This window comes from Impatiens glandulifera, chromosome 2, assembly GCF_907164915.1.
Source record: "Impatiens glandulifera chromosome 2, dImpGla2.1, whole genome shotgun sequence".
Classification (NCBI taxonomy): Eukaryota; Viridiplantae; Streptophyta; class Magnoliopsida; order Ericales; family Balsaminaceae; genus Impatiens; species Impatiens glandulifera.
This window is the reverse complement of record NC_061863.1, coordinates 59,326,492-59,340,757: the sequence shown is the minus strand read 5'-3', so window position 1 is coordinate 59,340,757 and position 14,266 is coordinate 59,326,492. Positions and strand designations below refer to the sequence as shown.

Genomic DNA, 14,266 nt, shown 5'->3' with positions numbered 1-14,266 from the left:
CTTAAAAATTAATATTCATTTTACTCCTTCAAATTTTGTCAATTTCAATCTTTTTCCCAACCTTTTTTTTTTTAACTTTATTAAATATCCTGATCCGACCCACTAAATACTCAACCGACCCATGTTTTCTTTCTTTTTATTTTTTATTAATTCAAATAAGGAAATATATTAATTTGCAAATTATACAAAAATAATATTAAAAAATGATAACAACTAAATATGATTTTATAAAAAAAATTATAATGAAGAAGATAAAACAATTTTAAAATTGGTTAAGATTGTCTCTTAATAAAAATAAAATAATGCCAAACAACAAACTAATTATGCAGTGTCGGGAAGAATTTTTATCAAAAATTTTGAACGACGGTAAAAATTGTCCTTACTTTGAGTTGGTAACTAACGCCGAAAAATATTTTGTCATAAAATAACTGATCATCTAAATATATAATCAAAATAATGATAAACCCAAACAAATCAATAAAGAATATATATAAGAGGACGTTAAAATAAAATATTAATTTCAAAAACTCTTTATTAAACAAAAGAGTAATAATTGCAAATCAGACAATTTCATCTAATTTGCTGCTAAGATAATGATATATACAAACTTGAGAAAATATAATGTATTAGTTAGAAATGACCTACCAAAAGTAGAGAGTGTTATTCAAATTATAAAAATTATTCACCATTTATCTTTTGAATGCGGTAACACGTGATTCTCACCCCTCATAAAGTAGGAAGTGCAGTCAAGAATATAATAACTTTCAACCTTTTTTTTACTAATAGTATCATTCACTACAGCTCTAATATTATAAATTTTTAACATTTAAAAAAGTTCATATATTTTCCTTATTGTAATATAATTTATCATTAATGGTTAAATATTAAGAAATTATTGGTATTCACTTTTTTTTTTTTTTTTTAAAAAGAAGAACTAGTCACTTACTTAATTATAAGATGGGACACAAGCCTTACATTATGTAGTTTTATAGAAATCTTTAAAAAAAAAATGAATGTTGTTTTAAATTAATTATTTTTTTAAAAGTTTCTGCCATCCTCTCTCAAAAGTTGATTTTGTTATAATTTCTGTATTTCACCATATAACAATAAGATTTAAACACTAGCCAGAGGCCCAGATGAATCAAATCCCTTTCACTATTACATTGTTATAATATTATTATTGACATCACATGTTTATTACATTTTCTCATCAGATTATTATTACCCACAATCTTAACTTAACTTAACTTACACTAATTGTAAAGCTTCATCGCGCTTCAAATCAAACACCTTCACGAGCACGTCTTCAACAACCTACGCAACAAAACAAAATTATGAGAATCGAACCCGAGATAGATGAAGGGAAGGGGAGGGAAGTGGTTCAGTTACCTTATCAGGAGTTGAAGCACCAGAAGTTATTCCAATAGTGATAGGACCCTCCGGTAGCCACTTCTCCTTCTCAACCAGTTCACCATGCTGTTTCAAATAATTCAGATTCATCAGGATTCAGGACAGGAGCAGGAAGTGTTTCGATATTTATAACATGTAAAAAGAAACAAATTCCATTACCATCAATTTGAAACTTATATTGTTTCCAGGACCAATTCTCTTCTCACTATCAATCCAATAAGAAGGAATACCACGTTCCTCTGCAATCTCTTGTAGGTGAGAAGTGTTGCTTGAATTCCATCCTCCAACAACTAATATAAGATCCAGATCTTCCTCCACCAGCTTATACATTGCGTCCTGTCGCTCCTGCGTTCATCAAATGTTTCCACTTTTTAGATAATCCTTTACAGTAAAATATAATATAAGAAAATAAATATATTACTTGAGTAGCATCACAGATGGTATTGAAGCTCATGAAGTGCTCATTCACATTTTCTACACCATATTTCTGCATCATAGTCCTCTCAATCAATTTTCCTGCAAAAATGAAAAAACATTAAGAAACCATTTTACTCAATGCAATCATTTCCAGTAAAGTGACTAACCAATCTCTTCTGTTTCACCCTTGAGCATTGTTGTTTGATTAGCAATGCCGGTTTTTACCAAGTCAGTGTCTGGATCAAACCCTTCCGAAAATGCAGACTTGAATTTCTGTAACAAGCAAAATTTATGAGATGACTAAATAAATAAACCAATATTTTGTGGGAAGAAATAAGTGAAAATTGTACCTCCATAAAAGCTTCTTTGGTAGAGCTAGATCCATCAAGCTCACCCCCAAGTATATAATCACAAACATAAGTTGCCTGAAAGAAAATGAATCCAATAATCTCAATCTGTGCGACACTAGAACTCGAAAAGGAAAATTTTATTTTTGACTGTTTTACCTCAGCCATGTTCTTCACAATGATGTACTTCCCTGCAAAAGATGCAGTTGCTACAGTCTCCTCATGATTGTATTTGCCATGAATAATCGAAGTGTAATCCCCCTTCTTATGCTTTTCTACGCTATTCCAGACCTTCAAAAAGGAACATGGAACTTATAACAAAGAAGATCATCAAGCATTGAGATCAAAACAGAACAAAATGTCTACAAAAGAATGATAACCTTTGAAACCCATGGGCAAGTAGTATCGACAATTTGAACCTTCTTCTCATTCAAAATAAACATCTCATCAACTGCAGCACCAAAAGCTGGTAACATCACAACATCATCTTTATCAACAACATCAAATTGTTTCTTCCCATCCTTGATTGGTATATTTTGAACCTTCATATCCTCCAACCTCTGTCAGAACAATAGATTCACTTCAACAATGACAGAATATGAAATATAACTTTAGATATACAAGAAATTAGGGTTTGGTTGAAAGTCAGAAACAAATATCTATAGACCTTATTGACGGTTGGATTGTGGATAATTTCATTTGTAAGCCAAAGTTTCTCTTCAGGAAACTGTTTTCTAGCTTCATAAGCAATCTGGACAGCACGCTCCACACCCCAGCAAAAACCATAAGACTCAGCAAGCTTTACAGTTACATTTCCCCATGTGTATTCATTTCCATTCTCTTTCAATGTCTTTATAATGTCACCTGAAATTCTCCCATCCAGAACTATTAAGCACAAAAACATGATCTAATCTAGTTTTACTAATTAACAAATAAACTACAAAATTGTGAAAAGCAACGCTTAGCAATTAGCATAGATATTTCCTTTTAAGCTGCTTAATCATGCATCGGATATGAAACAACAAGATCGGATCACAAAGTTAACGAGATCGAAGCAAGAACAAATAATCACTGCATCCTATAATCCTCTTGTAGTTTTCTCATCAAACAGACAAGAAAGAAAATAACAAAATCGTTAAACTTACTAGTATACTCGCGATTCATAAGCTCTTGAGTCGCCTCCTTGTGTCCGAATCCTTTGCGATTGTAATTCTTGCTCCTCGTCAAGTTTTTGCGAAAAACCTTGGCATCGAAATCCGAGTCCATGGCGATCGATGAAGAATCGCCGGCGGAGCATCGGACACGGAGAAGAGACTTCCGGCATGAGAAAAGTTTAGTCTCCTTCAGAGAGAGGTCTGAAAGGGAAGGAAAACGGCAGAGTTGCAGATTGATCGCCATTGTAGAGTGAAAGAGTAGAGAGAGAAGTCCAAATATTAGTTAGTTTTGTTTGTGGTGAGCATTTTATTCCATTTCCTAAAATCATGATCCATGTTTTTCTTTCTTTATTTTACCAACCTTCATATACTTTTTTAAATCAATAATAATAAAATGAGGACTTTTCTTATAAAAGTTTTCTTAATCAATATAATATTTATATTTTTAGTCAACTTTTTTAACTATATTTATTTTTCATTCACCTACTGTTTTAAAAAATTAATTTAATATAAACTTTATTAAAATTATTTTTACTTTCTAATTGAATATTATTAAAAAAGATAGTGACAAAATTAAAAAATATTAATATATATCATGATTAAGATAAAAATCAATAATGAATATATATTTATATGAAAAGAAAATTAAAAATCAAATTTATATTAATAAATAAATAAAAAATATTATTTTAATTTTAACTTTTGAGACTAATAAAAAAAATTGTAACCATATAGTAATTTATAAATAGACTAATATTTATTTTAGATATTTTCTCTTTATTACATTCTCTGTATGGATAAATACGTACCTCAATCAATTTTTATTTTTATTTTAGAATAAATGATAATTCAAACCAAAGTCTTTGGCTGATTGCTAAAGAGGATCCTTTCGTCTTTCTCTTATTGGATTCCATTTTTTTTAAATAATAATTGAGTTACAGTTTTATTTATATAAGATGAAGATAGGTTAAGTTTTGGGTTATTTAAATTACTCACAAAAATCAAATATTACTTTATTTTTATTATTATTTATTAAATTAATTAATTTATTAACTAAAATATTAAAATATTTTATATTTTATTTATATATAAATATTTGAATTAGTACACCCTATTATTGAATTATAAATTTCCATAAATAAATACATATATATAATTGCATTAAAATTAAGTTATTTATAATGAGATTTTTTTGATCAAACTAAAAAATTGTAAAATTTACATAATCAATAAATTTATCCATTTTCGTATGCAATCATCCAAACAAAGTCTTAAATTAATAATAAATAAATAAAACTAAAAATAATACATATTTTGTCTCAAATTTAATAATAAAATATTGTCTCGTCTCACTTCTAACATTAACATTGTTTTTCTCCGTCCTCTATTTTTCTAATCTTCCACCTAACATTCAAATCAATACTGGAAGTTTTTTTTTTTTTATCTTTTTAAATTAAGTTTTTTTCATCACTAATTTATTTGTCTTAATTACCCATTTATCAATTAAATATATTTAACTATAAAAAATAATAATTGTCACTTCTAATAATAATAATTTTTATTTTATTTTACATTGAAAATAAATTGGTCAAATTATTTATTGGGTTAAGTGATTTTTTTCATTTAATAATTTTTTAAAAAATATTGATTATCAAACTTTGAAATATATCTATTATTTTTTCATCATTTTGCCCTTAGAAATGCTATATACATAATATATGTGTGGATGAGAATCTTAATATTAACTTTTTTTTTTTTTTTTCTTAATGTTCATCTATATCATTAATTTTGATTTAGATCTTATTTACAAAAGTACCCCCAAGAATTAGCTCCCTATTTATTACCTGATTTTTTCCAACTCTATTAAACTAATGTCAATTTAAGAAATCTAATAGTAAAAACTACATATTAAATAAAAATATCACAGTATTAATATTAACATAATTTTAATTAAGATTATGAAAATATATAATATTAATATTAATTAAACTTTTGGGAATTTTTACAACAATAATGATTCATAGGATTTTTCAAAATTAATTTTATTAATATTGAAATTTAGTACAACATTACACATCATTAGTTTCAATTCAACTTAAAAAATCAATCTTTTAAAATCATTCTTACCTAATACAGAATTGATCTTACCTAATACCAAATTGATCTGACTGGATTACAACAAATTCATAAGATAAGATATATATTATAGAATGTGATTAAAAATGTTTTGATTGACCGAGAAAAGTCATATAATTTATCTTATTTAATTAATTAATTAATTAATTGGATCTAGGTAATTAAGTAATTAATATTTTATATAGGATGACCGTTAAGCCATCTCTCAAACAAATAGTAAGTTTCTTGCCGGTAATATTCTGGAGCCGGATGCCCAGCGCCCTGTAGTAATTAATAATTATAAATTAATTAGATATATAATTAATTAATTAATTAAATTACTACTAATTAATTGCTTGCCTTCGTACGCACCTTTACTGTAGCAAATGTCAGATTATTATTTTCATGAACATCTGAGTAAGTTGTTGTGAAGCTGAAATAATTAAATTAATTGATTATTATTATTTATGAATATTATATATAAATATATATATAGATGGAATTAAGTTTTTTTTATTAATTAATTACATACTTACCCAGCAACCTGATTATCGATATACCATGGCCTCCATTTGTGGGTGACGGTGAGATTAATTGATTTTATCCATTTCAATGTCCCGATAAATGGCATAGTAAGATCATGATCCCCACTATAAGGGAATTAAATTAATTAAATGTATATATGAATGAGAATTGATTAATTAATTATTAATATAAATACACTTATCGCACCTCTCAATTAGAACCTTGAGTTGGAGTTTAGGGTCGGTAAGTAATTCTTTATGGACATTAACAATACTCTTCACGTCACTAAAGTACGATAAACTCTTATTGCACCTCACCCAACTTCCAATACTTCCCTGCATTACTTATTATTAACCTAGCTAGAATCACAATTTCTAATCGTTTTAACTAATTGCGTATATATATAAAATAATAATATTTACCTTCTTAACATGTAACGCTTCTTGAACAAAATTATCATTTGCCCATATGTCACTGCGCATAAGCCTGTATTCCTGCATGTCCCATATATAATCACAATCGAGGAGCCAACAATATCAATCGAGGTGATCATTTGATAATTGGCGAGACTTACGGTGCAATAGGTAGATTCCATGTTCTTTGAGAGATTGGAGTCGAGGCATTGAGGAGATGTCGAGGGGCATTCACCCAAAGATCTTTTCACGAGTCCTTTGCGATCTAAATATTCATCATCGCAATTTGGCTTCGAAAACTCTCCGTGATACACATCTACCATACACTATATATACACCAACAAATTTCAAATTGATATTATAATTTTTCAATAATTAAAGAAATAAATCACCTCTTGAATGTCAGCTAGAGCAAGCTTGCACTCTTCACTTGCACCCTTCACATCAATATAGTTCTCTTTGCAACTCACTTTTGCATTCTACATTTATATAATTAGTTAATTAATTAAAAACATATTTTAAACTTCAAATCATATCATTTGATTAAGTAAGTATATTTAGGTACCTCATAGAGCTCATCTGTAATAATTCCCATCCTATGAGCCATAGGTACCCTGGAGTTCAAGTCGATGAACCAATCCGTCAACGGGCTTCCCACCAAGTAACCCTAATCATTTAATTATATGCATCAATTTAATCAATAGATAAACAATTAATATAAACAAAATACTTACTTTTAGATCGATAGGAAATGAATGTCTCCCGTTTTCATTGCCTGTTACATATAGAAATGGATCACAACTTTAAGTATAGAGTTTTTGTTTATACATGTTATTTCAAAGTATATACAAAAGTAAACAAATTAAGAGAAAATTAAAGAATTTATAAGATTATAATCACCATCTGCTATCTTTTTAGCAACAAGTGGAGCAATTAGACCAGCATACGAATCGCCAGCCACAAACAACGGGAGCGAAGCATATTGTGGGTGCTGATCCAGCCACTGCATTCATATATATATATATATATATATATATGCAACAACAAGATCATGATCAGACGTTTAATATTCAATGATCGAAAACAAATTAATTAGTTAAACCCGAATATTAATCCATCACCTTAAGTAGAAAATTATAAGATTGATCAGCCGAAATGGAGTCCGTTGAATGCCAACCTTTTGTTGTTGTTGAATACGTGAAACCAGTGCCCACTGGTGCGTCGAGAAATATCATGCTAGATATCTGCAAGCAATTAATAATATCATAATCAAATTAATCTAATTAATTAATCAATTAAATCATTTATGTTCAAATTAATTATTTACCTTTGTTCGTCCATAAGGGTAGTATTTCAATTTTGGTAAACCACCACCAAACCCTTCAAAATTATACTCCAAAGGACCTAAACCCTCCATTCAAATTGATGAATAATTATTTTTTTAATTTGAAAATTTAGGAAATTAATTAAGATGAAAAAAGAAATGTTATAAATACAGTAAATAAAAGTAATCTACAAAAATATTTTTTTTTTTGTCAAGGATTGTATGTGTTATATTAGTTCTCCTTAAATAAAAAAAAAATTAAATTACCTTAATAATTTAATGTACATCAACAATTATATCTTTCAATCTCCTAAATATGATATAGTTCAATTTTCACTTAAAAACGTTTTAAATAAAATAAAAGTAGATATTCATTATTATCTATCTGTTATGTAGGGGTGAGTAAATTGGTAAAATCAATCCGTTTTGTCCGATCCGTATTAAATCAAAATTAAGTTTATCCAATCCGTAATCCAAACCATTTTACTAATTAATACAGCGGATTGGAATAAAAATGGTTTGAATAATCCAAACTAAAAAATATTTATATATATCAGTTTTGAATTAGTCAACAATTTTAAATTTTTTTTTTTTATTATTAAATTTGAATCAGAAAAAAATAAAATAATAAAAAATATAAAAATAATATCCTTGTAAAATATATATTATATTGATATGAAATTTAATTTAAAGAAAATTAATTAAAAAATATATTTTTATTTAGATAGTTTGGATAATTTGGATAATCCTAATCCAATCCGATTTAATTCAATCTGAACTCGATCCGATATCAGTCCAATCCGAAATATCCAATACTAACCGAATTAGTATTTAAGTATCGAATTGGATTGAATTTCGGATTAAACCATCCAATGCTCGTCCCTATTATTATGTATAGTCTAACTTTGCTCCATTCAAAAATATATATATAATATTATATACTTACCAGCTTCATAGATGAGGCCAGAAAAAGCACTACAACCAGGGCCACCGGTGAGCCATAGGAAAAGGGAGTCCTTGTTAGGGTTTCCTTCTGATTCCACAAAATAATAAAACATTTCTACCTCATCCACGCTAATGTATCTACAATAACAATAATTAATCATCTAAATAATAATAATAATGATTAATTAATTAATTAATGATCGCAGTACCCTGTTTCGAGCTTGAAGGGAAGATCGCCGTCAAAACCTGGTAGACGCCTTACAAGTTCTCCGCCGGCGACTGATCCGGGCGCCGCCACCAGAAGTAGAAGGAAGAAGAAGAACCAGTACATGATGATGACGATCGACCGGAAAACTCCCCGGAGACTCTGCTTCCGATCGCCGGAAAACTCAGAGGAAGATGATGGTGGGGTGCGGCGCTTCTAGACAAGCACTTACCGGAGATAGAGATAGAGAAATAGTTTGAATTTCTAAAGATTTTAATAATCAAAATCCACATTTTATAAATATTTATGGTGGATTCGAGTAATCTCATATATATATATATATTTATTTACTTTTTTTTTTTTAAAGTATTAACTTATTACATATTTTTACTTTATGTATGTTTAATTTGTATTAAATAAATGTAGATTTATTTTCTATTTTAATAATTTAATTGTTTATTTATAAAAAAAAACAATCTCATTTAAAATAAATAATATGTAAAGAACCAAACAAAACTATAATATTAACCATTTGCAATGTTTGAAAACTTAATATAAAATAAGATTCAATAATTTCACAATATATATGTTTTATTTTTGGGAAAAAAATATATATATGTTTATAACCAATCAATTAAATAAATATGGTTTAAAGAGAATATCTACTAATTAGTAAAAAAGTATTATTAAAAGATAGATATATATATAGAAAATGATCTTCAAACAACTCAACTCTAATTATTCAACTTATTTGAATAATTTAAGAAAATATCTTACTTAAAAAATTAAACTTTAATTCTCAAAAAAAGCAAATAAATTAAAAGATGGATATTAGTGTAAATATTTATGATAGCAGCCAAAATAAACTCAATTAAAATAAGTGCACTCTAATCATTCATCAACATTAAATAAATAAAGAACAAAATAAAGGAAAATGAAAACATGATTTTTGTCAATTAATTAAGTATATATTATCATTCTTTCCATGATTTGTAAATTTTCCCTTCATTCTTTACTTGTTATAATTGTGTTTTTGTGTTAATAATGACTTCATATTTATATTAAAAAGAAATACACTTATATGTTCATATTATCACAAATTATCACGTATTTATCTCATAGTCTCACTTATGTTTTATTTTATATTTAATAACTTCAATTTTTTGTTTGGTTTCACTCAAATAATCTAAATATTATTTCATCATAATATTTATATTCTATAAATATATTATTTTGTATGAATTTTATTTCAAATAAAAAATCGATCATAAAGTTTACATTTGAAAAATCATTTTATAAATAATACAAAGAGTGCCGTCAATAAAAATTAAATATATTAAATAATTTAAATTTTAAAAGAGATATTCAAAAATCATACCATCTATATATAAAAAAGAAAGAGGGGAAAACAAATCGAACTAACAAACTTAACTGCTCCATTCACATGTTTTTACTAAATATTATAAATATTATAAATGTTCTTGTCAGAGTAAGAATCATAAGAAAATATTTGAACCATATATATCATATAAATATAAGTGTGTATTGATTTTTATTTGTTTTCGTGCAATAAAAAAACACAAGCTTAACTTTAAAAGTATATATAATACGCGCGGTTCTTATCAAGATAGCTTTATTTCATACTGAAATGTATCTTCTTCTCTCTTTTTGTTCTTTCTAAAATATACATTTTTAGATTGTTAGGCCAATACTTTTTTAAGATTACCCAAATAATTATAATTATTGCAATAATAAGTTCTAAGTTGTTTTGTTACGCTAGTTTTTGAGTTAGAAGTCATTTAAAACTATTAGAATATGTTTGAATGGGTGAAATTGAAATTGAAATCACGCTCAAAACTCCGAAGACACGTTCAGAAAAATTATAGAATTTTAATTCAATCACAATTCTTATGTTTAAAAACAATATAATTATATTATTTATTTTATTAAAATATAATAGCTTAAATATTAAAAGATTTTTTAAGTTTTAATTTTTTTTAAAATATTAGTTCAACAGATTAACTTTATAGATTTAAAAAACAAAATATAACTCATCATATTAACATCTTAAATTAAAATATATCAGTTACTAAAAATATTAAGTTATTAAAAAAATATCAGTTTAATATTTTAACATTATAAATTCAAAAAAAAAATTATCAATTGAAAACTTTTATCGTGTTTTAAATGATAAAATATTAAGTTATATAGTTTGAAAAAACATTAAAAAGAATAAATTCTGGAATTACAATTTCGACATAAAAAGAATAGAATTGAAAACTATAAAATTACACTATATTGAATTTCATGGAATTATAATCCAATTCTATACCAAATTTATGCCCTCCAATTTTAATTCTAATTCCAAATCAAGGCTTACCAAACATACCCTAGAGAACTAAAAGAAGGACATTGACATGAAAGATAAAATTAAATTATATACAAATAAATATATTAAGCACGGTCACATTAAAATGAAATTTGAAAACATCCATAATAAGAGATAGTGTATTAATTTCAAAATATGTGAATGCATTTATTGTTATTAGTGAAGATATAAATGATTTGGTAATCTTATAAATAAGTTTATTTATTTTTCTGTATAGTGTTAAAAAGTAGGATTGATGATTTGATTATATATTGATTAATTAGTATATTTTGTTTAATAATAATAATAATGCTTAAACAAAGTTTTCTCGGTTTGTTTGTTGGAAAAATCTAGTTAATTTTGATATATATTGAAAGTAAATAGATACGTAATGGTTGGGTTGACCCGTTCATAATTTTAAACCAATTCATTAAAAATTTAAGATTAAAAATGATATATATATATATATATATATATATATATATATATATATATATATATATATATATATATATATATAAGTCTTGAACTTGCAATTTATACATTATAATTGTAAAACTATAACCAACTAAACTTATAACTGTTATATTTTAAATTCAACTAAATATTTATATGCAAATGAACTTGCAATATTTTTTTTATTAGTTTTTTATAAGTTATGTTCATTTTATTATAGAGAATGAGATTTTTAATATATATACAGATGAACTTGCAATATATTTTTTTTATAAGGTTTTTTTCATTTTAATATAGAGAATGAAGTTTTTTAATGTGAATGTAGTGATTTTTTTTTGAATTAATAGTTATATAAAATATATATTTATACATAAAATTATAATTATAAATGAAAAATGTTAAATAATCTAAAGGTTAAAATGTACTTTGTACATAATAAAGACAAATATTCGAATCCTACTAAACGCAACTTTTAAACTGTTATAAAAATTTTATAAATAAATATTGGTGGTTAAATATTTGAATAATAATGCTGGTTTGCAAAAATGAGATAAAAATGATAAGATGGTTGAGGTGCAAAATGCTCACGAGATGAGAGATCGGTTATGATTGGTGATTGGTTTGTCGAGAAATAAGAGGTAAGTAATATTGGGATTGATGGTTATTTTTTGAGTAATAAGAGGTCGGTAACAAATGATGTATTGGTGGTTAAAGATATATATGAATCAAATATTTGATTCACCAAAGTGTGAGGTCACGAGGTTAAAAGTTTCTTGAGATTTGTGGTTGGTTTGCTGATGGATAAAAGACGTGTGAAATGATTGAGATGTGGTTTACCGAAGGATAAAATGTCGATAATAAAGGATCGTGAAGTTTCGATGTTAGAGGTCGATTGAGATCGGTGGTTGGTTTGCCAAAGGATAAGAGGCGTGTGAAAATATGGTTGGTTTGCCAAGAGATAAGAAGTGTGTGAAAGTGTGGTTGGTTTGTTGAGGGATAAGAGGTGCGCAAAATGTGATTGGATTGGTGGTTGATTTTTGAGAAATAAGAGGTCGATAACATTGTGATTGGTAGTTATTTTGTTGAGGGATAAGAGACTGGTAATAAATGAGATATTGATGGTTAAAAAGTATGAACCAAATATTTGATTGACCAAATGTGAGGTCACGAGGTTAAATTTCGATTGAGATTTGTGGTTGGTTTTCCAAGAGATAAGAGGCGTGTGAAAGTATGATTGTGATGTGGTTTGTCGATGAATAAAAGATCGGTAACTAGGATCATGAGGTCACGGGATTAGAGGTCGATTGATATTGATGTTTGGTTTACCGATGGATGAGAGACATGTAAAAGTGTGATTAAGATTGGTGGTTGGTTTGTCGAGGGATAAGAGTCCAGTAACAAATGATCATGAGATCACGAGATTATAGTTCGATTGAATTGATGGTTGGTTTGTTGAAGAATAAGAGTCATGTGAAAGTGTAATTGAGACTGGTGGTTGATTTGCCGAGGGATAATAGGCGTGTGAAAGTGTGATTGGGATTAATGGTTGGTTTGCCAAAGGATAAGAGGCATGTGAAAGTGAGATTGAGATTGGTGGTTAATTTGTCGAGGGATAAGAGACGTGTGAAAGTGTTATTGGAATTAATGATTGGTTTGCTAATTGATAAGAGACATGTGAAAGTGAGATTGAGATTGGTGGTTGATTTGTCGAGGGATAAGAGACGTATGAAAGTGTGATGTCACGAGATTGAGAGGTTCATTGGGATGGTTGGTTTTAGTTTGGCGAGAGATAAGAAACATCTGAAAGTAATGAAGTCACGAGATGAGAGGTCAATTGAAATTGGTAATTGATTTTTCGAGAGTAAGAAGCCGGTAACAAAAGATAGTAAGGTCACAAGATTAAATGTCGATTGTGATTAGTGGCTGGTTTGTCGATGGATTAGAGGCATGTGAAAATGTGAGGTCACGAGAAGAAAGATCAATTGGGATTGGTGGTTAGTTTGTCAATGAATATGAGGCCGATAAAATTGAGATTGCTGGTTGGTTTTCCGAGGGATAAAAAGACGGTAACAAAGGATCGTAAGGATGTGAGATTAGATGTCAATTGAGATTGGTGGTTAAAATATATGTGAATGAGATGTTTATTGATCAAAGTGTGAAGCCACGATATTAGAGATTCAATTGAGATTAATGGTTAGTTTATCGAGAGATAAGAGACGTCGGAAATTATGAAATTACTAGATGAAGATTTCAATTGAGATTTTGGTGATTAAGTTGGTGAGAGATAAAAGAGAAATATGAAAGTGTATAAGTTCAAATATGTAGCTATAATAATGAATCATTCACCAAATAATTTGAAATTGATCTAAAAATCAAATGTATATTAATAAATAAATAAAAAAATTATTTTAATTTTAACTTTTGAGACTTGTTAAATGAAATTGTGATTTAGATAAAAAAAAAGTTGTAACCATGTAGTAATTTATAATGGATTAAAATATAAATATGCTAAAGTCAAAATAAAATATAAAAAAGTTTGTTAAAAAAAGTATAAAAATATATAAATGAATTAATTATAGATAGTAAT

At 27.1% G+C, this 14,266-nt stretch overlaps 2 protein-coding genes and 1 long non-coding RNA gene across 3 annotated transcripts; all 3 read right to left on the bottom strand.

Moving 5' to 3' along the window:
• Positions 1-1,096: 1,096 nt before the first annotated feature.
• Positions 1,097-3,620, bottom strand: LOC124925970 (4-hydroxy-3-methylbut-2-enyl diphosphate reductase, chloroplastic). Its single transcript, XM_047466120.1, has 10 exons — positions 3,320-3,620; positions 2,842-3,038; positions 2,555-2,734; positions 2,334-2,465; positions 2,178-2,252; positions 1,995-2,100; positions 1,832-1,926; positions 1,570-1,755; positions 1,390-1,476; positions 1,097-1,314 (listed from the first exon to the last, which is right to left on the bottom strand). Exons 1-10 carry the CDS (start codon positions 3,570-3,572, stop codon positions 1,249-1,251), a joined length of 1,377 nt encoding a protein of 458 aa, XP_047322076.1. The 5' UTR covers positions 3,573-3,620; the 3' UTR covers positions 1,097-1,248.
• Positions 3,621-5,625: 2,005 nt separating this feature from the next.
• Positions 5,626-5,882, bottom strand: LOC124928119. The gene is made up of 2 exons (XR_007098455.1): positions 5,816-5,882; positions 5,626-5,725 (listed from the first exon to the last, which is right to left on the bottom strand). It is a non-coding gene; the product is annotated as an uncharacterized LOC124928119 (long non-coding RNA).
• A 1,034-nt stretch (positions 5,883-6,916) lies between these two features.
• Positions 6,917-8,981, bottom strand: LOC124925084 (serine carboxypeptidase-like 2). Its single transcript, XM_047465057.1, has 6 exons — positions 8,860-8,981; positions 8,652-8,788; positions 7,709-7,761; positions 7,559-7,625; positions 7,116-7,156; positions 6,917-7,048 (listed from the first exon to the last, which is right to left on the bottom strand). Exons 1-6 carry the CDS (start codon positions 8,979-8,981, stop codon positions 6,917-6,919), a joined length of 552 nt encoding a protein of 183 aa, XP_047321013.1.
• Between the last annotated feature and the right edge of the window lie 5,285 nt (positions 8,982-14,266).